General features: G+C 54.0%; 7 protein-coding genes across 7 annotated transcripts; 5 read left to right on the top strand and 2 right to left on the bottom strand.

Annotated features, from left to right (window-relative positions):
- On the top strand, positions 1–5368 carry ETH_00012985 (uncharacterized protein; the record flags this gene model as incomplete). Its single annotated transcript, XM_013372523.1, has 11 exons — positions 1–266; positions 502–743; positions 1737–1912; positions 2114–2278; positions 2630–2826; positions 3282–3460; positions 3786–3904; positions 4114–4175; positions 4406–4519; positions 4735–5099; positions 5283–5368. 11 exons carry the CDS (start codon positions 1–3, stop codon positions 5366–5368), a joined length of 1971 nt encoding a protein of 656 aa, XP_013227977.1.
- Positions 5369–5732: 364 nt separating this feature from the next.
- On the bottom strand, positions 5733–7137 carry ETH_00012980 (50S ribosomal protein L24, putative; the record flags this gene model as incomplete). The annotated part of the gene is made up of 3 exons (XM_013372522.1): positions 5733–6160; positions 6434–6480; positions 7115–7137. 3 exons carry the CDS (start codon positions 7135–7137, stop codon positions 5733–5735), a joined length of 498 nt encoding a protein of 165 aa, XP_013227976.1.
- A 543-nt stretch (positions 7138–7680) lies between these two features.
- ETH_00012975 (uncharacterized protein) lies at positions 7681–8863 on the top strand (the record flags this gene model as incomplete). Its single annotated transcript, XM_013372521.1, has 2 exons — positions 7681–8414; positions 8524–8863. The coding sequence occupies 2 exons, from the start codon at positions 7681–7683 to the stop codon at positions 8861–8863; spliced, it is 1074 nt and encodes a 357-aa protein (XP_013227975.1).
- Positions 8864–9788: 925 nt separating this feature from the next.
- Positions 9789–10460, bottom strand: ETH_00012970 (uncharacterized protein; the record flags this gene model as incomplete). The annotated part of the gene is made up of 1 exon (XM_013372520.1): positions 9789–10460. The coding sequence occupies one exon, from the start codon at positions 10458–10460 to the stop codon at positions 9789–9791; it is 672 nt and encodes a 223-aa protein (XP_013227974.1).
- Positions 10461–10985: 525 nt separating this feature from the next.
- Positions 10986–12784, top strand: ETH_00012965 (inositol monophosphatase, putative; the record flags this gene model as incomplete). Its single annotated transcript, XM_013372519.1, has 5 exons — positions 10986–11108; positions 11319–11370; positions 11925–12014; positions 12253–12299; positions 12551–12784. The coding sequence occupies 5 exons, from the start codon at positions 10986–10988 to the stop codon at positions 12782–12784; spliced, it is 546 nt and encodes a 181-aa protein (XP_013227973.1).
- Positions 12785–15406: 2622 nt separating this feature from the next.
- On the top strand, positions 15407–17116 carry ETH_00012960 (inner membrane complex protein IMC3, putative; the record flags this gene model as incomplete). The annotated part of the gene is made up of 1 exon (XM_013372518.1): positions 15407–17116. The coding sequence occupies one exon, from the start codon at positions 15407–15409 to the stop codon at positions 17114–17116; it is 1710 nt and encodes a 569-aa protein (XP_013227972.1).
- Positions 17117–19827: 2711 nt separating this feature from the next.
- Positions 19828–23087, top strand: ETH_00012955 (uncharacterized protein; the record flags this gene model as incomplete). Its single annotated transcript, XM_013372517.1, has 7 exons — positions 19828–19923; positions 20123–20269; positions 20539–20608; positions 21023–21106; positions 21577–21671; positions 22228–22485; positions 22959–23087. The coding sequence occupies 7 exons, from the start codon at positions 19828–19830 to the stop codon at positions 23085–23087; spliced, it is 879 nt and encodes a 292-aa protein (XP_013227971.1).
- Between the last annotated feature and the right edge of the window lie 332 nt (positions 23088–23419).

The raw sequence follows: 23419 nt of genomic DNA, 5'->3' as shown, positions 1-23419 counted from the left end.
ATGTTTGTTTCTTGCTGCGCTGCGCTGCTGCTGCTTGCTTCTTGCTGCGCCGCTGCTGCTGGCCCGTCAGCGTGCAAGTCTTTTTGCTACCGGCGGCTGCGCTACTTGGAGGAGAAGTTCATTTTGCACACAATGTTCAACAGTGCTGCTGAGCTGCAAGAAACCAAAGACAACCACCACAGGGACTTCTACAATGTCCGCAAAGTGGACACCCACGTCCACCACGCCGCCTGCATGACGCAGAAGCACCTCCTCAGCTTCATCCGGTCAAACCCACGCTTGCTGCTGCTTCTGCTGCTGCTGCTGCTGCTGCTGCTGCGGACGCTGCTGGAGGTGCTGAGGATGCTGCTCGTGCGCCTGCTGCAGCTGCCGTTGCCTTGCCGCTGATGCAGATGCTGCGCACGCCGTTGCCGCTGCTGCCGCGCTGCTGCCTCTGCCGCTGCTGCTGCTGCTGCTGCTGCTGCATGTGGGTTGTTTGGGGGAAGCGCGCTGCGGTGGCAGGCGGAAGTACGATGAAGAGAAGACGACAGTGGTGTACGTGACGAGCGGCGGCGCTGCACTGACGCTGGAAGATGTGTTTTGCAAAATGGGATTAAATGCTTATGCAGCTTCCGTGGACTTGCTGGGAGTGCATGCACTGGGCTCTTGCTTCCAGCGTTTTGATCTCTTCAACCAAAAATATAATCCTTTTGGCCAACGAGCCCTCAGAGATGTCTTTCTCAAGACCGACAACTACATCAAGGGTCAGCAGCAAACTCGAACTTCACTTCTTAAACGCCATCTTAACTTTAAATCCAGCTTTTTTTCTCAACACAAACTCAACTTTAAATCCAGCTTTTTCTCTTAAACACGGACTTCTCTTTAAATCCAGCTTCTTTTTTAACATGAGTCCAACTTCTTCCCTTTAAAACCAAACTTCTTCTCTGCAAACTTTAAACCCAAACATTTTCTCTTTAAACCGAACTTCTTTTCTTTAAACCCGAACTTCTCCTTAAACGCAAACTTCTTTCCTTAAACACGAATTTCTCTTTAAAAACAACTTCTTTGCTCAAACCCAAACTTCTTTTCTTAAAACCCGATCTCCTTTCCTTTAAACCCGAACTTCTCTTTCAACCCAAACTTCTTCTCTTCTAACCCAACTTCTTTTCTTTCATCCCAACTTCTTTCCTTTAAACCCAACTTCTTTTCTTTACATCTGAACTTCTCTTTCAACCCGAACTTCTTTTCTTTTAACCCGAAATTCTTTTCTTCAAAACCAAGCTTCTGTTCTTTAAACCCGAACTTCTTTCTTTTCTTTCTTCATTTTGCACTCAGTGCTCGTGCTCTGTTGCTTTCCACTTCTTCACGGCGCCGTTGTCCACTTTTTTTCTTTGTGCACTGATCTCATATTAATATCATGTTTCTAAAACTCTAATACTTATTATCAAATGAACTTAATTTCATGTTTTTAAGAACTTTAATATTTATCATTAAATGGAGTTGAAAACAAGCTTGTGGAATAGTTGCAAGGGTCCAAATGCCTGCGCCTTTGTCAGACTCCGAAACAGGAATTGCAAACTGAGTGGAATCATTTTTGCAAAATGTTGCAAAGTGGAACTTTCCATGTCAAATTCAAAATGCTCTATTTGAATTGTGTTCAATTCACCATCAATCCCGAAACGAAAAGGCAATCATAGCCTTTTCGCAGGAAGTGCTGCTGCTGCTGCTGCTGCTGCTGCTGCTGCTGCGGGGCGCAGGCCGCTTCCTGGCGGAGCTGACGAAGGAAGTGATCAAAGACCTGGAGCAGCGGCGCTACCAGCAAGTGGAGTGGCGGCTTTCCATTTACGGCAGCCACAAAGACGAGTGGAGCCGCCTGGCCAGTTGGGTCATAGACAACCAGCTCGTTTCCGTCCGCGTCCGCTGGCTCATTCAGGTGCCTCGGTGAGCCCCCTGCTGCTGCTGCTGCTGTTGCTGCTGCTGCTCTGCTGCTGCTGCTGCTGCTGCTGCTCGGTCTGCTCTTCCTGCTTTTGCTGCTGCTGCTGCTGCTGCTTAGTCTAGGGGCAGCGCTCTGCTGGCTTTTTGGCCTTGGGCCGCCCTGCTGCTGCTGCTGCTGCTGCTTCCTTCTTGGCAGCAGGCGGCGCTGCTGCAGCCTGACTTGCGCTGCAGCTTGTATTACATCTACCGCATGCGCGGCCAAGTCAAGAGTTTCGGAGATATGCTGGAAAACATTTTCGGGCCTCTTTTTGAGGCTGCATGCAGCCCCAGCAAACACCCCAAGATCTTCCAGCTGCTGCAGCAGGTAATCCGGGCAGCAGCGGGAAAATTTCTACCGCCCCCCAACTCAGCTGCTGCCTCTGCGCTCTTCTTCCAGCTGCTGCTCTGCTGCTTCTGTTTGCCGCGCCCTCCACTGCATGCAGCTGCATGAAGGCATGCATGCATGCATGCACGCATGCAGCTGCATGCACTAGTGTTTTTATGCACGCCTGAAGCTATCATGCATGCAGCGACGTCACGCACGCATGCTTGCACTCCCAAGCAGCCGGAAGCCCCCACAACTTCAAATGCATGCATGCATGCATGCATGCATGCATGCATGCATGCATGCATGCATGCCCACAAACGCATGCATGCATGCGTTTGTGGGGCGCAGGTGGTGGGGTGGGACTCTGTGGACGACGAGTCGCACGTGTCGAAGTACACGATGGAGGGGGGGGAGCTGCCGCCCCCCGAGCTCTGGGTCTCTGCAGACAATCCCCCTTATTCTTATTGGGGCTTTTACATGCATGCGAACATCCGGGCCCTCAACAGGCTCCTCTACCTCCAGGGCATTCGCCCCCTCGAGTTCAGGTGCGTCCCTAGGGTTTAGGGTTTAGGGTTTGGGGTTTGGGGTTTAGCGCTTGGGGTTTAGCGTTTAGGGTTGGGTGGAAGGCGTGGCCCCGCGGTCTAGCGTGTAGAGCGCCGTCAAGCACCAGGGTCTGCGGGTTAGGGTCTAGGGCTTGCGGCAGCAAGTCTGGAGAACGCGAGCGAGACTCAGGGTTTACGGTTTAGGGTTTAGGGTTTAGGGTTTAGACGCGGAGTCTGGCTAGCTGCTGGGCCTGCTTCTAGCTTAGTCAAGTGCCCGTTTCAGCGCGCTGCTGCTGCGCAGCAGCAAAACCTGTCCCGGGGCCCCGTGGGTCCCCGAAGGAGCCCCCTGGGGGCCCCCCGGGGGCCCCCAGGGGGCTCCCCTAGGGCCCCCAGGGGCCCCCGGGGGCCCCCGTGAACGGGAAAACGAGGAAAGGCCAAGTGCGAGTGGTGCAGCCCAGGCCGCACTGCGGGGAAGCTGGAAGTGTTTCGCATTTGGCGACAATGTTTCTTTTGGCCCGAGGAGTTAATCATGGGATTTTGCTGAAGAAGAGCCCCGTGCTGCAGTACCTCTTCTACCTGCAGCAAATTGGAATTGCCATGTCCCCCCTCTCTAACAACGCCCTTTTCCTCGAAGTTGGTGCGCGCCAGCTGCTGCTGCTGCTGCTGCTGCTGCTGTTGTTGCTGCTGGTGCTGCTGGTGCTCTGCTGGTGGTGTTGCTGCTGGTGCTGCTGCTGCTGCTGCTGGTGTTGCTGCTGCTGTTGCTGTTGCTGTTGGTGTTGCTCCTGCTGGCGCTGATAGAGGTGCTTCTCTTGTTGCTGTGGCTTCTGCTGCTGCTGCTGTTTTCGTTTGGAGATACGGAGGTTGGGAGGACACAAATAAATCCGATGCATTTGCCAGCCACTGCTGTTGCTGCTGTGCTGCTGACATTGCTGCTGCTGCTGCTGCTGCTGCTGCTGCTGCAGCAAAAAATCCTTTGTATTTATTCTTCAAGATTGGACTTAATGTTTCTCTATCTACTGATGACCCCCTGATGTTTCACTTCACTGACGAGCCTTTACTGGAGGAGTACTCTCTTGCTGCGGTACTGCTGCTGCTGCTGCTGCTGTTGCTGCTGCTGCTGCACGTGCTCGTTTCCACTGGTGCTGCAGTGCGGGACCTCGGTGGAGTTAGGTGCTGCTGCTGCTGCTGCTGCTTCCCCGTGATGGCGTTGCTGTCGCTGGTTCACTAGTGGCTTCTGCTACTGCTGCTGCTGCATGAACTGCCGGTGCTGTTTGCTGCTGCTTGCTGCAGCACTACTGGAAGCTCACGCCGGTTGACCTGTGCGAGCTGGCCCGCAATTCGGTGCTGCAGAGGTCAGCTGCTGCTGTAGCAAGAGCAGCAGCAGCAACTGCTGGTGCTGACTCCGTTGCTGCTGCAGCTCTTGTTGTTTTTGCCGCTATTGCTGCTGTTGGGGCAGCTCCGTGCTGCCTGCACCTGCTGCTTTTGCTGCTACTGGTCTTGATGCCCCTGCTTTCCCTACACTGAGCTGCTGCTGGCGAGCCTTTCGCTGTTGCTGCTGCTGTTACTGCTGCTGCTGCTGCAGCGGCTTTGAAGACGAGTACAAGGCACACTGGCTAGGCCCGAAGTTTCGGCTGCCGGGGAAGAGGGGAAACTGCATGCGCCAGTCTAACGTCAGCGACATCAGGCTGCAGTACAGGTGCTGCTGCTGCTGCTGCTGCTCTTGCTGTTGCTGCTTTTGTTGCTGCCTCTGGTGCTGCTTGGGCCCCAGGGGGCGCTCACTGCAAGAGAACTCTAAGTAACCATGCGGGCTGTTGCTTCTGCATCTCTATCTGTTGTCTCGTTTTAGAGCTGCTGCTGCTGCTGCTGCTGCTACTAATGCCTGTGTTGCTGCTGCTGTTGCTGCCGCTGCAGAGAAGATACGCTGCGGGACGAGTTGTCTTACATGCATGACGTGCTGGCTCTGCGTCTGGCGTTCCCCGACGGGGCCCCCGCAGAAGCAGCAGCAGCAGTTTGTTCCTCTTGCAGCAGCGTCAGTGCAGCAGGGCAGCAGCAGCAGCTGCTGCTGCACCGCCAAGTGTCTGCCGCTCCTGACTGCGCCCCCTGCAGCAGCTCCGTGCCGGAGGGCAGCACACCCGAAGCAACACTAGAGGCAGCAGCAGCAAAAGCTCTGCTGCTGCAAGTGGCAAAGGAAGTATCCTCGGTCACTGATGGCAACCGCGGCAGCAGCAGCAGCAGCAGCAGTGCAGCAGCAGCGACAGACGAGGGAGAAGCTGGGGGTAAGCGCTGCGCTTGTTCTGCTGCAGCAGTTGCAGCAGCAGCTGCATCTACAGACTGCGTACATGCTTGTGGCTCTCCACAACGGCAGCAGCAGCGGCTGCTGCCGCTGCTACTGCTGCAGTTTGCTGCTGCACCAAGTGTATGTATACCCCAGCGCCTCCCTGCTGCCTCTGTCTCCTCAGGCAGTCAAAGTGCTGCCGACCGCTACAGCAAAGGGGCCCCCCTTCTTGTAGGCAATTACGGGGACAGCGGCAACGCCACATTCTAAAGCAGCAGCAGCAGCAGCAACAACAACAACAACAAAAAGCAGCAGCAGCAGCCGCAGCAGCAGTTGTAGCTTCGGTTCCACTGGGCAGGGCCCAATGGACGCAATGTACGTTCGCGACGGCGTCTGAAGAGACGCAGCAGCAGCACGGGAAAACAGATGGGCTTTGAAGTGAAAGCAGTTGTAGCAGAAGCTGCTGCTGCTGCTGCTCTTGCTGCTGCAGCAGCAGAGTTCACAACTGCACTCCCTGTGCTGCTGTGGAACGGCGCAGAGTTCTTCCTGCCCGTTTCTGCAGATCCAAAGAACGGGGCTGCATCAGCCATTGCAGCAGCAGCAGCAGCAGTATCTGCTGCTGCTGCTGCTGCTCCTACTGCAGCTTCTTTTGTCTCAGCAGAAGTCTCTGTTGTACTTCGCCATCATAAATCGGATGGCATCCATCGTTGCCACTTCCTGCGAAACCGGCACACAGTTCGACGCAGTTGCTGCTGCTGCATTGCTGCTGCTGCTGCTGTTGCTGCTGCTGTTGCTGCTGTTGCTGCTGTTGCTGCTGTTGCGCTGTTGCTGCTGCTCGGCTAACCTTAGCGTAGTCGTAAGTTCTTTCGAGCGCTTTTTCCTTGGGCGTGTCCTTGGGTCCAGGAAGGGCCGTGTCCATGTCCCGCTGCTGCTGCTTCTGCTGCTGCTGCTGCTGCTGCTGCTTGCTGCGGAGATACTCCACTGAGCCTCTGCTGCTGTCGTTGCATGCAACAGAGCTGTCGGGCCAGGGCACTATGACACCGCTGCGGCGGGCGACGCGGACTGCAGCAAACTCGCAGGCGAGCAGCAGCACTTCTTTCAATTTCAAACAAAAATGAATACTTTTATTTCCTTTTTTCTCATTTTTCCTGCACTTATATGTGCGGCAGCAGCACGAAACTAAACAGCGAAGAGAACAAGAGAAAGATGAAAACAGAAAGGAAGATGGAAAGGCAGAACAGGACCAAACGCCGCCGCAGCAACGAAAAGCGGAGCAGCAGCAGCAGTTGCGGCAGTAGCAGCAGCAGCGGTGCCAGCCAGTGTTTGCTTCTTTACCCGGTGCGCCCCTTTCGTCTCTCCGAAGCGCCAGCCGTGTCGGGATCCTGCAGCAGCAGCAGCAGCAGCAGCAGAGAGTACATACACCCCACCAGCGCCAGCTTTCCCGCCGCTCCTTGTCATTTGGGGGCCCTTTGGGGGCCCTTTGGGGGTCCCCGTGAAATTCCTTTTTGGGCCTCTCGGGACCTCTTGGGGGGCCCCCCTTGGGGCCCCCCAAGAGGCCCCGAGAGGCCCCGAGAGGCCTTTTGAGGGCCCTCAAGGGCCCCTAGGGGCCCCCGAAAGCCTCCAGGGCCACTACAGAACCGTTAGGGGCCCCTGCGGGCCCCCAAGAGCCTCCTGAGCCCCCAAGGGCCCCCATGGGGCCCCCTTGGGGGCCCCCAGGAGCCTCCAGGGCCTCCACTGCCTCTTAGGGCCCCCATGGGGGCCCTTTGGGGGGCCCCGAAAGCCCCCGGAGCCCCCATGGGGGCCCTTTGTGGGCCCCCAAGAGCCCCCAGGGCCCCTATGGGGGCCCTTTCGGGGCCCCCAAGAGACCCCAGAGTCCCCATGGGGGCCCTTTGGGGGGCCCCAAAAGACCCCAGGATCCCCCAGGGGCCCCAAGGGGCCCCCTGGGGATCCCCGGGGGCCCCTGGGGGCCCCCGGTGGCCCCCAGGGGCCCCGGAAATGAAATGGTTTGCTGCTTACTCTGTGACGGGGTCGATAAGCATCGCGTTGGAAACATGCAAAAGGCCAGCGACCTTCACTTGATTGCCTTCTGCGTCTTTTATGAATCTCTGAAATGAATAAAAAGATGAAATAAAATTAAAAAGATAAGTTAATAAAAGAGATGAAATGAATAAAAAGATAAAATAAAATTAAAAAGATGAAATAAATAAAAAGATGAAATAAATAAAAAGATGAAACTAATAGAAGAGATGAAATAATAAAAGGATGAAATTAATAAAAGAGATGAAATAAATAAAAAGATGAAATAAAATTAAAAAATGAAATAAAATTAAATTGAAAAGATGAAATGAATAAAGAAGATGGAATAAATAAAATGACGAAATAAGGAAAAAGATGAAATAAAACCAAAAAGATGAAGTGAAATTAAAACTAAACAGACGAAACAAAATTAAAAATATGAAATAAAAATAAAAATCGAGACGAAATAGATAAAAGATGAAATAAAATTAAAAATAAAAAGGTGAAATAAAGTTAAAAGATGAAATAAAGTGTTTTTTTGGTTTGTCAAGGAGTACTAAGATGGAATGGAATTGAAAGAAATCAAACAATATGCTTTTTCTGCTAATTGCTCCTGTCCGCAGCAGCAGCTGCAGCAGCAGCAGGAGCACAAGCAGCAGCAGCAGCAGAAGAAGCAGCAGCAGCAGCAGCAGCAGCAATTTGTTTTGACCTCCTTGGCGCCTTCCACGGCAATTGCGTTTCGCATTTTGTCGATTTGCAAAATGCGGCCAACTGTTGACCGCCACTTCCCGCTTATTATCATTACCTGCAGCAGCAGCAGCAGCAGCAGCAGCAGCAGCAGCACAGCTCAGCGACAGTTCCTGCTGCTTTCAGTCGGCAACGCTCCCACCCCACCAGCTCGTGCTGCAGCAGCTACTGCAGCAACAAATACTGCTGCTGGAGCTGCGCACCTAGCAGCAGCAGCAGCAACAGCAGCAATGGCAGCAGTGGCATCCCAGAAGGCAGACACAGCAGCAGCTACAGCAGCCACAGCAGCCGCAGCAACAGAAACAGCGTCAAACGCAGCAGCAGCACAAGCAGCAGCAACGGCAGCAGAGGCGGGACACCCTCGAAGTCAAACGCAGCAGCAGCAACGGCACTCCCAGAATCAGACACACAGAATTAGATACAGCAGCAGCAGCAGCAGCAGAAGCAGCAGTAGCAGCAGCAGCAGCAGCACCTTGTCCCCTGGCCTGAGCTTCCACCGCAGTATCCAGTTGCGGGGGTGGACAAACTTGAGGCCCCGTTGCTGCTGCAGCAAGTGTGCCTGCTGCAGCGCCTGTACGCGTGCTGCTGCACTTGCAGCAGATCCTGCTGCTGCTCCTGTTGCTGCTGCTGCTGCTGCTCTATACAGCACTGCAGTTGCACAGCCACTGGTTGTGGGCCCCCAGGCCCCCAGCAGCGAGGCCATCTGAGCCTGGAAGTTTCCTGTTGCTGCTGGGTTTGCTGCAACAGCTGCTGCTGGGTTTGCTGCAGCAGCTGCTGCTAGGTTTGCTGCAGCAGCTGCTGCTGGGTCTGCTGCGGCAGCTGCTGCTGGGCTTGCTGCAGCAGCTGCTGCTGGGCTTGCTGCAGCAGCTGCTGCCCTCCGCTCTGGTGGCGGTTCTGCTCCGACGCGAGCACGCGGATTGCCTCAGCAGCAGCAACAGCAGCAGCAGCAACAGCAAGAGCAGCAGCAGCAGCAGCAGCGCTCCGTCGCCTCCGAAGCTCTAAAGAGCTTGGCACGCTTGACTGCTGTCTGGAGCAGCAGCAACAGCAGGCAGCTGCAACAGGAAGGCAGCACCGACAGCTCCTGCTGCTGCTCCTGCTGCTGCTGCTGCAGCAGCCAACGGAGTGTGCCTTCACCTAAAATTGTATTTTCAATTTCAATTTTTAAAATGAAATTGAAAATATAACACAAAAATAAATCTAAAGAAAGGGGGTCTTAAATGGGGCCTCATTTATGGGGCCCCCGGGGCCCCTGGGGCCCCCAAGGGGCCCCCATGGGGCCCCCAGCAGCTTCTGGCTTCCCGGCTGGTGGCCAGCAGCTGCTGCACACGGGAAGTTTTTGTCTTTGTTTCTTTTAGAATTAAATTAATTTAAATTATTTCTCAATTTGTTCTTTTATTTGATTGGAATATCGACGTGAGTGCGCAGCAGCAGCCAAAGCGCAGCCGCTAGCCATCGGCAGCAGCAGCAGCAACGGGCCTCTGAGCTGCTGCTGCTGCGCCATCCCCCTCAGCCTTGCCCACGTCATGCGTCTTGCTGCTGCTGCTGCACCTGCTACCGTGTGCTGCTGCTGCTGCTGCAGTGTGCTGCCGCTGCCGCCGCGTGCTGCTGCTGTTGCTGTGTGCTGCTGCTGGTGATGCGGTGTTGCTTCTGCTGCTGCTGCTGCTGCAGCTGTAGAAGCCATGTCTGAAACAGAAGTTCGCCTCGAGTTTGTGCAGCAACTTGCCCGAGATGTGGAGCCCCTGATTATGGAGGGCTTCGGCTGCGGATGTCGCAACAGCAGCAGCAGCAGCAGCAGCAGCGGCAGCAGCTGCGCCAGGACAAAGAGCTCAGCAGCAGATCTTGTTACAGAATATGACACGCGAGTGGAAGAGGCGCTTAAAGAAAAGATAAGGGAAAGATTCCCCAGCCATTCCTTTTTCTGTGAAGGTTAGCAGCACCGCTGCTGCTGCTGCTGCTGTTGCTGCTGCTGCTGTTGCTGATGTTGCTCCTGTTGTTGCTTCTGCTGTTGTGGAAGATTAGCTATCATTGCTGCTGCTCTCTGCTGCTGCTGGCTTGTCGCTGCTGATGCGGTGCCGTTGCATTTTTTGCTGCTGCTGCTGCTGCTTCCTCTGCTGCTGCTGCTGCTGCTGCTGCTGCTGCTGCTGCTGCTGCTCATTTGTGTTCTGCCGCCATTGCTGCAGCGACTGCAGCTCCCCATGCTGCTGCTGCTGCTGCTGCTCTCTCTCGTATTGCTGCTGCTGCTGCTGCAGAATCGGTTGCTCCAAACCAGAAGCTGACGGACGAGCCCACATGGATTATTGACCCTGTCGGTGCTACAGCTGCTGCTGCTGCAGCTGCTGCTGCTGCAGCTGCTGCTACTGCTCCCGTTGTTGTTGCTTCTATTGCTGCTGCTGCTCCTGTTGCTGCTGCTGCTGCTACTGCTGCTGCTGCCGTCGCTGCTGCCCCTTCTGCTGCTGGTGCTGCTGTGGCTCTGGCTGCCCTCGTTCGTGTGCTGCGCTCCCAGCGGGAGTTTTGGGTTTCTCAAAGGATTCTGCTGTTGCTGCTGCCCCTGCTGCTGCTGCTGCTGCTGCAGATTGACGGGACAACGAACTTCGTGCATGGCTTTCCCTTCACTTGTGGTAAGCTTCCTGTGCTGGCGTTTTTGCTGCTGCAGCAGCAGCTGCTGCTGCTGCTGCTGTGGGCGCGTGCCTGCACTTGCTGCTGCAGCTTGCGCTTCGCTTCTTGCTGCTCCTCTCGGGTGTATGTACAGTCTCAATCGCCTTCTCCCGAAATAAAAAAGTCCTTCTCGGAGTTGTTTATTCTCCCTTAACTGTGAGTCAACAGGGGGGCCCCTCAGGGGCTCCTGTGGGGCCCCCACCCCTCAGGGGCCCCTGTGGGGCCCCTCAGGGGCCCCTGTGGGGCCCCTAAGGGGCCCCTGTGGGGCCCCTCAAGGGCCCCTGTGGGCCCCCAATTAATTCCCAGGGGCCCCCAGGGGGCCCCCCGGGGCCCCAGGGGGCCCCGGGGTCCCTCGTGTTCTGCGTGGGTCTTGAGGGTTCGCAGGGGTCCGTTTAGAGTGTGGTTTGGCCGGCTGGGTGGGCCCCTAATGCTGTTGCTGCTGCTGCTGCTGCTGCTGCTGCAGAAGGAAATGTTCAGCGCAGAGCGAGGCAAAGGGGCCCACCTTAACGGAGTGCCCGTAAAGAGCTCGGGGTGTACAGACATTGGAGCGGCTCTCGCGTGTGTCTCCTTCGGCGTCTCCACGCTGCGGCAGGTGCGTCTCTGCTGCTGCTGCTGCTGCTGCTGCTGCTGCTGCTTGTTGCTGCGCTGTTTCTCGCTGCTGCTGCAGCTGTTGCTTCAGCGGCAGCGGTGCTGCGTCGAGCCCCCGCCTACTGCTGCTATTGCTTTTGCCGCTGCTGCTGCTGCTGCTGCTGCTGCTGCTGCTGGGCGCAGGGCCTCGCTTTTTGTGCTGCTCTGCATGCAGCTAGAAGTAACAACAGACGAAACGCGTCGGGCCTACCTCAAAAGATTTCAAGGTGAGCTTCACCTCACAAACCCAGGGGGCCCCCCTCAATGGCCCCCCAGGGGCCCCCCAAGGGGCCCCCTAAGGGGGGCCCCCCAAGGGGGGCCCCCTCAAGGGCCCCCCAAGGGGGCTTCCTTTGGGGGGCCCCCTAAGGGGGTTTACTTTAAAAGGGCCCCGCTAGAGAGCCTCATCATGTGTTGTTATCAGGGGGTCCCATTATTCAGGGGGCCCCCCAGGGGTTTCCTCCAGGGGCCCCCAACAGGGGGGCCCCCCAGTGGCTGGGGGCCCCCCAGTGGCTCTTTCAGAGGACCCTCAAAAGGGCCCCCAGGGGGCCCCCAAGAGGGGCCCCAGGGGGTCCCCAAAAGGGGCCCCAGGGGGCCCTTTCTTCCTGAGTTTAGCTGTTGACCTTTTAGTTGGATCTGCAGTTAGAAGTGGCCTTATTAGTGCGTGCGTCAAACTTCCTGCTGCTGTGCTTGTTTTGCTGCTGCTGCTTTTGCTGCTGCTGCTGCTGCTGCTGTGCTTGCCCTGCTGCTGCCTCTGCTGCTGCTGTTGCTGCTGCTGCTGCAGAATGCGTATTGAGTAACGTGGGCTACTTGACACTCAACTGTTTAGACATTCGACACATTGGCAGCACAGCAATGGAGCTGTGTTATCTCGGTAAGCTGAGGGTTTAGGGTTTAGGGTTTAGGGTTTAGGGTTTAGGGTTTAGGATTTAGGATTTAGGGTTGTTGTTCCTTCTGCACTTTGCTACGCCGGGGCTATTCGCTTTCTCCAGAGCTGCTTTCTCTTCAGCTAGCTGCTGGTGTTGCTGCTGCTTTTGCTGCTGCTGTTGCTGCTGCTTGTACGGCTGCTGCTGCTGACAGCTTCTTGTGTGCTGCCTGCTGCTTTGCTGCAGCTGCGGGCCGGCTGGACTGCTTAGTCACCTTTGGACCTAAGGAATGGGTAAGTCGAGGGTTTAGGGCTCAAGGGTTTAGGATTTAGGGTTTAGGGTTTGGGGCTTGCGAGAGGCTCAAGAGGCCACGCTGAAGGCTTCAGCTGCAGCAGCAGCAACTCCAGATGTACGTACACTCGAAGTTAAGTGGGAGCTGCCCCTCAAAGCCTCAGAGGCGCCAAAATGCTGCGGCGCGAAACCCTAAGCCTCAAATCCTAAACCCTAAACCCTAAACCCTTGTTGCTGCCTCTGCCTTGCGCAGGATCTTGCTGCTGGCTGTCTTATCTTGGAAGAAGCCGGCGCCGTCTGCAGCGACCTGCGAGGCAACCAGCCCGTGAGCAGCAGCAGCACCTGCAGCAACAGCAGTAGCAGCAGCAGCAGCAGCAGCACCTGCAGCAGCACCTGCAGCAACAGCAACCGCATGTGCAGCAGCAGCAACCGCACCTGCAGCAGCAGCAGCCGCAGCAGCCTCACATGCCAAGTAAAGGGCTACTAGACTATCTATTTGCTGCTCAAGTTTTCTTTTTTAATTATTATTTTTTCTTCTCGCTGCAGCTGGACTTGTCAAAACATGAAGTACTGGCTGCAGCAACACCGCAGCTTCTTTCAGTTTGTCTCAAGCACCTGAAGGCCCCCTAGGGGGCCCCTAGAGGTCTAGGGGGCCCCCAGGAGGCCCCCAGGGGGCCCCCAGGGGTCCCCCAGGGGGCCCCCAGGGGGCCTCCAGGGGGCCCCCAGGGGCCCCCTAAACCTCTAGAAGCCTCCTAGGGGGCCCTTAGAGGCTCGTTAGGGGGCCCCTAGGGGCCCTCAGGGGCCCCTAGGTGTCCCCCAGGGGGCCCTAGGGGCCACCTAGGTGCCTCCAGGTTCCCCCAGGGGCCTCCAGGGGCCCTCAGGGGCCCCCAAGGCTAGAGGGGGCCTCCAAAGGCCCAGAGTGAAGGGGCCCCCGAGACAGAAGGGGGTCCCCAAGTACCAGGGGGCCCACTCTTCTGTTCTTGGCTGCCAAGACCCCACAAAAGGTCCTTTAGGGGCTGCTGCCCCACAGGGAGCTTAAAGTGAATTTGGGGGCCCCCAACACCAAAGGGCCCCGGGGGCCCCTGTTGTGCCAAGGGACTGGGGGCCCCAGGGGGCCCCTGCAAAACAGGGGCCCCCGGGGGCCCCTGTTGTGCCAGGTGACTGGGGGCCCCGGGGGCCCCTAATGTGGAAAGGGGCGGGGTGCCCCCGGGCGCCCCTAATATTGCAAGGGACTGGGGGCCCCCGGGGGCCCCTAAAGTTGCAAGGGTCTGGGGGCCCCCGGCCCCTAATGTTGCAAGGGTCTGGGGGCCCCCGGGGGCCCCTAATGTTGCAAGGGTCTGGGGGCCCCCATTGCTGCTCTGTGTGGGCTGGGCCGTCGAAAGCAGCTGCGGGCTTTTGTGGGGTTGAGCTGGGGTGTACGTACACCCCAAATTTGGTGGCCCCGAAGAAATCTGCTGCGGGGCCCCAGGGGCCCCCCGAGGCCCCCCGAGCTGCTGAGGGGCCCCTGCAACTGCAGCAAAACCCCAAACCCTAAACCCTAAAGTTTGGTTGTGAACGGAGGCAGGGAGGGAAGCCTCTGGCAGACAAAAAGTAGTTAATACTGAACTCTAGCTGCTGCTCATTCTTTTTGACTAGGGTTTGCAAGGTCTAGGGGCCACCGTGTGGCTCCAGGGGCCCTCGAGTAAACCCTAAAACCAGGTAAACCCTAAACCCTAGGAGCTGTTTTGCCCTCGCCGCCAACTGCGGGCGCCTTGGACGCGGAGTTGTAAGTGGCTGAAAGTCTGCAAATAGTTTTTTTTGTGGAGAGCTGCTGGCGATTTGGTTTTCACCGGTGTGGCTTCGGTGTACGTACACCCCGCGTGCTGTGGGCGGCCGGCGGCAAGGCAAGGGAAGGCAAGGCGCAGTGTCTAGGCACCTGAGGGGCTTCTAGGAGCGCCAGAATGAACTCTGAGAGCTTTAAATAATGAAAAAGTGTTGGAGTTTTGAAGCTGCTTTGAAAGGCGGGGCGGGAGGCGCTGCGGCGATCGGCGAGCGGAGCCAACTAGCTGTTACGGCTGGGCAGGACGCGGGGCGTCGGGTGTACATAGAGCGGATTAAAAGTGGAAAGCTCGATGTTTTTTAATTTTACTTCATTTTAAATTAATTTCTCGTGGAATAAAGGTGCGTTGCAGCGCGGAGAGGGCGTGGCTGGCCGGGGCGCGGCGCTGCGTGCCCGTGGCTGTTTCGAGTTGGCGGCGGGAACCTGGGGGAAAGCTGCGGAAAGCAAAATGTTGTGGCGGTCAAAAGTAATATTTATGCAAAGGTTTGTTGAAAATTATATTTAAAAGGCGAAGGCGGGACTAAATTCGGGGATTTGAGCCGGTGGCCAGCCCCCCAGCGGCGCGAGCTCGAGGCCGGCTGCTGGTGCCAGCAGTTCACGACGGCTCGATGCTGCAGCAATTGCTGCTGCTCCATAAATTCCAAAGTGTTACAAAGTCGTGCCTTTTCTTTTTCTCCTTTTTGTCTGTTAAACAGCAGAGCTTTTCCAAGAGGTGCAGCTTCTCTTCGGGCTTTAGCTTTGCGGGATCAAGTGGGTTTCGGGTGTATAGCCACCTCTGCATTCCTGCGTGCATCGGCAGCGCTCCGCCGCCGCTCCGTCGCCTTCATTTCCTGTGCTTTTGCTTCATTTATTTTTGTTTCAAGGAAAACAAAGAGTATTTTGCATTATTTTCGCGTTTGAACTCGGAGTTTCTCGGGTGTCGGGCCAGCGACTCGCCGCGGCCGACGCGCGGGCGGCTCGCGCGGCTGCGCCTCTGTTGCTGCTGCGTTTCGGCACTTGCTGCTGTTCGTTTTTCTTCGGGAGGCAGTTTTGTTGCGTTCTTTGTCCTCGCTGCTGGCTGTGCTGCTTCCGTTCGTGCTGCTGTGGTCTGGAGCTGCGGCTGTGTTGCTGGTGGTCTGGGGGTGGTGCGCTGGTGTTCGGTGTCGCGGCTGTGGGTGGCTGCGTTGCTGCTGCGGGCGCGTGTGGCTGCTGCTTGTCTGTGCGTGGCCCTGGGGCGGGCGACGGAGGCGCCCCACGCGCCTGCTGCTGCTGCTGCTGCTGCTGCTGCTGCTGCTGCGTGCAGGCCAGAAAATGAACAAGAAGGAGGATGTGACCGCCCCTGGCGAGGGGGTGGACGTCCTCGTCCAGCCGCTTCCGCACCCGTCGCGTTCCGCGGACTTCTCCGGCTTCGAGTTCCCCGAAGCCGCCTTCCAGCAGCAGCAGCAGCAGCAGCAGCGGCAGCAGCAGCAGGAGCAGCAGGAGCAGCAGGAGCAGCAGGAGCAGGAGGAGGCCGCGAGGGAGCCGCGCGAGGGCTCGTTCCCGAGCGGCGGGCCCGGGCCCGCGGGCGTCCCCCCCGCGCCGGCGCCGCTGCACAGCACGGTGCCCTGCAGCAGCAGCAGCAGCAGCAGCAGCAGCAGCAGCAGCAGCAGCAGGGCGCCGCCGCAGGTGATGACCGCGCTGGGGCCGATGCCGCTGCCCGCGGAGATCCGCAGACGCATCCCCGAGAAGTTCGTCGCGCGGCCAATCGTGGAGGAGCGGGAGATTTACATCGCGAAGAAAGAAGTGCAAGAAAGAACCATCGAAGTGCCGCACGTGCACTACGCGCACAAGTTCGCAGAAGTGGCGCGGAGTCTGAAAGTCAAAAAGATTGTTCCGAAGGTCACGGAAGTGCTCAAAGAAGTGCCTCGCGAGGTCTACAAACCCGTCGTCGAGGAGAAGGTCATTGAGGTGCCGCAGGGGGTCAAGTACGTGGAAGTGCCTGTGGAAGTGCCGTGTCTGTACCCGCCCAAGATCGTGCCGCGGCCCAAGGTGCAGCTGGTGGAGCGGGTGGTCCAGACCATCCGACCAGTGGTCAGGGAGGCCCTCGTCGAGGTCCCGCAGACGGTGGTGCGCCAGGTGCCCAAGGTCAAGACTGTGGAGGTGCCTTACTACGTGCCGCGCTACGTGGAGAAGGTCATCGAGGTGCCTTACCAGCCCCCCGCTGCTGCTGCTGCTGCTGCTGCTGCGCTGCCGCCGATCCTCGCCGGCGCGCTGCCTGCTGCTGTGGCTGCCGACGCGCCGCTGCCCTTCCAGCTCGGGCCGCTGCCCCTCAGCAGCTGCGGCGCCATCAGCCTGCCCTACGAGGCCAAGATCGACGTCCGCGTCGCCCAGCACCCCCACCTGCTGCAGCAGCAGCAGCAGCAGCAGCAGCAGCAGCAGCAGCGCAACCCCGCGGCCACCCTCCTCTCCCCCGGCGGCGGCAGCAGCGGCAGCGCCGCCGTCGAGCTCCTCGAGGGCTTCAGGTGGGGCCGGCCGCCCAACGCGCCGCCCCTCAGCCCGCTCTCGCCCTTCTGCCCCGCGCCCGCGCCCGCGGGCGCGGGGGGCCCCCCGGGGGCCCCCGGGGGGCCCCCGGGGCCCCTCCAGCGCAGCGCCGCGCCCGACGGAGACCCGCGCATGCGCTACATGCCGCCCCTCATGGTGACCTGCCCCCCCGAGGTGGGGCAGGTCAACTTCGCGGGCTTCGTCGCGGAACCCGACATCTTGACGCGCCAGGGAGTCATGGCCTACTCCGGCTTCCGCAGCCACGGGAACTTCCAAATGCTGTTTCCGCCGCTGCCGCCGCAGCCCGGCGTGCCCATGGACCCCCCCGGCACGCCCGATGTACAGACACTGCAGCAGGCCCACGCCTACTGCCCCGCCGCGCAGCAGCTTCCCGCGCTGCAGCAGAAGGCCCGCGACCTCGAGCGGGAGTACCGCGAGCCGAGCCCGGGCTGCTGCGGCCCCCAGGGGCCCCCCGCCGCCGGCCCCGTCTACGAGCAGTGACTCTCCGCAGCGCCGCGGCCGGGGCCCCGGGGGCCCCCGGGGCCCCGGATCTTTGGGGCCCGGAAGGCCCGACGGGTGCCCGGGCGGGGGCCTTCTGCGGCCCCGGGGGTTGCTTAGCAAGGGGCTTTGGATATTTAGTGCAGCGTGGGAAGTGCAGGGAGTGGTGTGTGTACAGTGGGGAGATTTGTCGAAAAAGGAATTAAATTGGATTCGCTTTCGCCAAACGCGCATGCGGTCTTCTTGCTCTTGTTCTGAACTCCACTTATTTATGTATTTAGGGGTTCACGGGCTTCGAGGTGTGCGCGGGCCTGCGCGCATGCAGCACCGGCCTGCGCTGTACGTACACCTCAACTGGCAAATGTGGCAAAGTCAACTTCATTTGGGGTCACTTTATTTATTCTTCGGAGCCGCCCCAAAGCCCCATGCATCTCCAGGGCCTTCATGTGCCCGACAAACTTTAAGCTTTGTTCCGTTCCTTTTCCCTCTTTTTCAAAAACTATACACCCTAGTTTAGGGCTTAGGGCTTAGGGCTTAGGGCTTAGCGTTTACCGTTTAGTTGCTAGGGTTTAGGGTTTGGGATTTGGGCTTTGGCTGAGAGCTCCGTCAGCTCTTTAACAACTGACAAGGCGCCATGAGCTCTCAGAAAGAAATAAACACAAGTAGATGAAGGCCAGCCACAGAGAAGAACCTTTTATGCAACAACTTGTTCAAATAATATACTTAAAAATACAAACACAAATAATACATATTAAATATGATATATATAAGTATAAACATAAACAAATATAAATGAGCAAAGTAAGTGTGTGTGCAAATACGCACGCGCATGCTGGCAAAAAGGCCAATTCAAAAGATTGCGCAAATTGCATGAACTCATTTCCACGAAGTAGTTGCACTCATTTTTGTTTTAAACTCATTTTAATGAATTTATGGCATTCGTTTTCAATATTAAACTAATTTTCATGAATTAGTTGTATTGTTTTTCGATTTTAAACTCTTTTTCATGAATCCGTTGCATTCTACTCTCACGTGTGCGCTGCTCCGGTGTACTGAATGCATGCGCAGGTACAGCCTGCGTTACGTCTTTTGTCACAAATATTTACTCTGCAAAAAAGTTTTATTTTATATTTCTCAATTATCTCGTCTACAAAGGCCAGATAAAATGCTGTACGTGAATTTCGTTGTTTTATTTTTTATTCTTCTTTTTTCGTTCATTTGCTTCCTTTTCTCTTTTATTTCTCTTTACTCTTTTGCTTTTTTTGTTTTAATTCATTTGTTTATTTCTTCTCTTTTGTTCCTATTCCTCTGTTTATTTGCTTCTCCTTTTAATAAAAAGACAAAAGGTGGAAATTAATATTATTAATATTTTGCTGCTTTTCAACTGCAGCAAAACAAAGACCCACAAAAACAGCTGCATTTATATTTGCTCTAAGAGATAGACAATTCAGATTGTCTTTAAAGAAACCATACTTGCATTTTAACATTATTTTCATTTTAATATTATTTCCATTTCTCCTCAAACGAATATTTTGCAAAACAAATATTCTGCAAAATAAATATCTTGCGAAATAAATATTTTGAAAAATAAATATTTTGCAAAATAAATGTTTTGTGGTGGAATTAAACTTGCAAAAAGGACTTCAGAAATTAAATTCAAAACTTAAAATTACTGCAATTCTAAGAAAGCAGACTTTGCCTTTATGAATTGCTGCAGATGGAAATAAAGTGCAAATTTAGTGCGGCAAATTTGAACAAAATATATTAAAATATATTTTAAAATTGAATTAAAAGATGTAATTTATTGAAAGGAGGGGTGAAAGCGAGCAGCAGCTAGCCACGCAGAAATCCAAAAAGTCCAAAAAATAATAAATGGGAGCTTTTGCAGCTTCTGAGCTTGAGAGGAGTTTGCAGCAAATGCGTGGAGTGTACGTACACCCCGAGTTACAGTGGGACGGCGAGAGCGCCGCAGCAGCGGCGCATGTGCGGAATAAAGTGGCTAAAAAAGCCTTAAAAATGGCATTTGTTCTTGAGATAATATAAACAATTTGTTTTGAAGATCCTATAATACATTTATGGGGCCAAATGTTCAATAGTTGGGCCAGAGCTGCGAGGCGCGCCATGGCGGCGCCGGCGGAGCAGCACGAATGCAGGTGTGGCCCGTCGGGAGAAAGCGAAAAGACGCAGTTGAGATTATTGAACTGAAAAGGAAATTAATTTTGAAGTTTTGTTTTGCAAAATCGACAGACAGCAGCAGTTGCTGTTGGCAGCAATGGCGGGCGGCACTCACTCGAGGACGCGTGGTGTGGCTGAGGCTCCGGCGGAGGCTGCGGCGGTGGTGGCTGGCGGTTTGCGAAATTTGAAAAGGAAAGCGCAAATAAAATGCATTTATTAGTTGAATTAGCAGTTTATAATTTCCGATTTCATTTCCTTCAATGCGAAATCCGGGCGCGCCGTCCAGAGCGCCGCTGCCAACCGCGCAAACACTCCGCCGCATTTCTCTGCGGTTTCTTCTCCATTTTTCACGCGATCTTCTCCTCATCTCGTCAAATCTTTTCAATTTCCTTTAATTTCCAGGAGTTGGGGCTTCTGGCTGCGCGGCGAGCCGCGAAACTCCCGCTTTCGGCTCTGTCTTGCTGTGGCCATCGACTTGAACTCGGGTCACGCTGCAGCCACGCAGCCGCCCCAGAGCCAACTTCGCCTTCTCCAGCCCCATGGGAAACTCTCCGGCCCTCCTGGCTCTGAGGAGCGACAAGTACATCCCCCACTCCGTGGTGCTGATCACCGGAGCCACCAAGGGAATAGGAAAGGTGAAGCTTTGCTGCTGCTGCTGCTGCTGCTGCTGCTGGTGTGGGAGCTAGCACGCGCCGCAGGCAGTGAAGGGCCTGCGTCTGCAGCAGCAGTGCTCGGGAAAGCAGCTTTTCAAGTTTGCTGCAGCCCCGAGAACAACCCCAACTGCTGCTGCTGCTGCTGCTGCTGCTGCTGCTGTTTGTGCGCTGTTTGCTGCAGGAGCTGGCGCTGCGGTACGCACGGAGAGGCTGTTCTCTGGTGCTGGCCGCGCGGGGGGAAAAGGCGCTGCAGGCAGCAAAAGCTGAATGCCTGGCTGCGGGGGCTGGGGGGTGTTTGGCGGTGCCCACGGACGTGACGAAAGAGGCGGTAAACGCCAAATGAGTGTTTTAAAATGAATTAGTTTTACTTTTAACGAACTGGCCACGAAAAATAGCCCCCAAACCTTGCTTTTGCTGCTGCTTTCCTCCCAGATTCCCTCCCGCGCAGGTTCTGTTCAACAAACTGCAACTCGCGGGTTTTCTCGCGACTTTTGCGCCAAAATGGCGCAAATTATTCCACTTTTTTGTTTTTTAATTGTTGGAAACATGCATAAAGATATATACTTCCATTTCAAACTCTTTCTGCTTCATTTGCAGGCTTGTGCTCACCTCATCAGCGAGGCTGTGAGGGAATTCGGCCGCCTCGATGTCTTGGTTTTGAACGCAGGTACTTGAAATGAATAAAACTTTATTTTGTTTTTCTTCAAGTTCCTTTCTTTCTCCTTTTTGCGTTGTCGTGGAGGCAAAATATTGCAGAAACAGACCAAGTCCAATTGAAACTGCGGCTTATGCTTGTGATCTTGGCGTTAATTCTGTTTCAAAAAAAATAATCATTTTTACTTATTAATTTGAATTCAAAAAGTCCGGTGGCCCTCTTGCTGTGGCTCCAGCGGCCCTTAACTCGTTGGCTTCACTTCAGAATTCATGTATGGCTTGCGCCCTTCACTGCAGAAGCGGAAATGGAAGTTGAATTGATCTAGAAGCCGTCGGTGTTTCTTTTGGATTTAATTTGAATCATGAATTTGCAAAAATGCCGCTTTTGCTGCTGCTGCTGCTGCTGCTGCGAATTGTGCTGTTTCAGGCGTCAGTGCGCACTTCCCCTTTTCAGAATTTGCCGATATGGAGATTTTCAGGCGCCTTTTGGACGTGAACTTCTTCGGCTACGGTTGGTTTCATTTAATTGTCTATTCTGAAGAAAATACAACCAAAAAAGGGAATTAAATGCAGCAAAAGCTGCGGTCTGCTGCTGCAGCGGCCTGCACGCGTTTCTGCGTATCTTCGCGGAAACTCTTCGTTTTTTTTCCATTTTCTTTCCGCATTTGCGTTTATATTCTGCAGTTTATTGCACTAAGTACGCGCTGGCCCATTTGAAACGGACTCGGGGCCAAATTGTTGTAATTTCTTCTCTCAGTGGCGAAATTGGCCTCCCGCTTCGGAGCGCGTACTGTTCGAGCAAGTTCGCAGTGACAGGCGAGCAGCTGCTGCAGTTTTGAGGATTTGCTGCGCCGATCCGCCGCCTTTTGCGCCGGTTAAGAGCTACTTTTGAAGCTTAATGAAGCGGGAATGTTCAAGTTTAATTTATTTATGTTCGAGTTTGAATTTAATTCTTCAAAATTGACTTTTTTGTCTTTTCAGGCTTCTTTGAGGCGCTCAGAATGGAGTGCGGCGACCAGGTGGACGTGACCATCTGCTGCCCGCCGTCTGTGAAGACGGGCATGAGGGATGGGAATGTGGGCCGATCACGGGAATTAAGTTGTTTTAGAAGCTTAAAACTATTTAGTTTATTTAATTTAATTAATATTAAATAATTACTTATTTATTTCAAATAAATATCTTCAAAAGATCCACAAAGAGACGCAGCAGAAGCTTCAGAAAAACGCGCAGCAGCACTTGCACTGGCTTTCTCTGCGCAGCAGCAGCGGCGACAATAACTTTTGTTCTTTTTTATTTAATTTAATTGAAATATATATTTATTATATATTCATTATATGTTTATTATATGTTTATTATATATTTATTATATATTTATAATTGTTTATCTGCAGATGAAGCGGATCTGAATCCACTGTGCATTCCATTTGCCGCGAGCAGCTTTCGTTTCGCTTGCCTTGCGCAGCAGTTTCATCTTCTGCTTTTAAAAATAATTATCTATTTATGATTTAATGAATAATAATAATAGCTGGCTATTTATTATTAATACATTTATTAGAAAGTTTCGAAGTTTGTGTGTCTTATTTCTTTTTAATTTGTCTTCTTTTGAATTTTTAATTTTCAATTTATCCGCAGGCCTTTGCAGAGGCCGAAAAGCAGCTGCGGCAGCTGCAGACTAACAGCGGCTCTGCTGCAGACGGCGACAACAATGAAGCAAAACCCAGCAGCAGCAACAGCAGCAGCAGCAGCAGCAGCGACAAAAGAAGCAGCAATTCATTGAAAGAAACAGAAGGCGAAGACGCACAAGCAGCAAATAAAATGGACAAAAAAGAAACAGATGAAATGAAAGAAGAGGCGGACAGCCGAATGCCCGTTGACGTCTGCGTGGACTATGTGAGTTTCCGAATTTGAAAATTAATCTTATTTTTTATTTTTGATATAATTGATTAAAGAAATAATAAATTAAGAATATTAAACTAATTAGCTGAATTAATTGCATGCACTTGTGCAAATTCAAAGAAATAAAAGCACCAGCAGCTACTATGAATATCTGGAACGCAGTCTGTTTCTGACTATTCATCTTTGTGAATTTGCATGCTGGTGATTCTGTAAAAGTATTTATGAATGCAGAAGGGTAATTTATTTTTAAAAACAATTATAATTATACTTTTCTATTTTTCAGTGTCTGTGTAGATACATGAATATGCAGAAGTTCCTCCGTTTCGACTAGCAGCAAGTGGAACTCTGGGATTCAAATGCGGCGTTTTCTCTTTTCCACTTCTCTTCTTTTTTTTGCAAAGCAGGTGGCAACTATTTATTAAAAAAGATATTTTTAATTCTTTTTTGTTTCGTTTTTCCGTTTTTAGATCCTCAAGGCAGCAGACAAGCGGGCGCGGAAGGCAATGTTTCCACTTTACTCATACCTTGCGGTGTACGTACGGCCCATCTTGCCGGGCATTGTGGACCCGTTCATCAAGCGGGCCGCTAAATTGTAATGAATTGACAAATAAATTAACAAATAAATTAAATAATAAATAAATAGACAATTAAATGCGAAGTTCTCACAATTTAAATGCCAGGGATGCAATTAGTCCCGCTGCAGATGCCTTTCCCCCAAACCGAGGCCGCAGACAAAGCCTCGAGTGTTGCATGCAGCATTTTCTCTTAGCCAAAACCAACACAATTGCAAAACAATGAAAGCTTTAAAGATATTTTATAATTTTAATTCGCAATTGCAAATAATTCCGAAGTTTTAAAACGCAGAAAGCCCCAACTGGCCTTCTGCTGCGCTGCATGCCAGCGCCCCAGGAAAGGCAGTTGCTGCTGC

Source organism: Eimeria tenella, genomic scaffold (assembly GCF_000499545.2).
Source record: "Eimeria tenella Houghton genomic scaffold, Eth_scaff10, whole genome shotgun sequence".
NCBI classification, from domain to species: Eukaryota; Apicomplexa; class Conoidasida; order Eucoccidiorida; family Eimeriidae; genus Eimeria; species Eimeria tenella.
The sequence above is the reverse complement of the archived record's forward strand: the minus strand, read 5'-3'. Positions and strand labels throughout refer to the sequence as shown.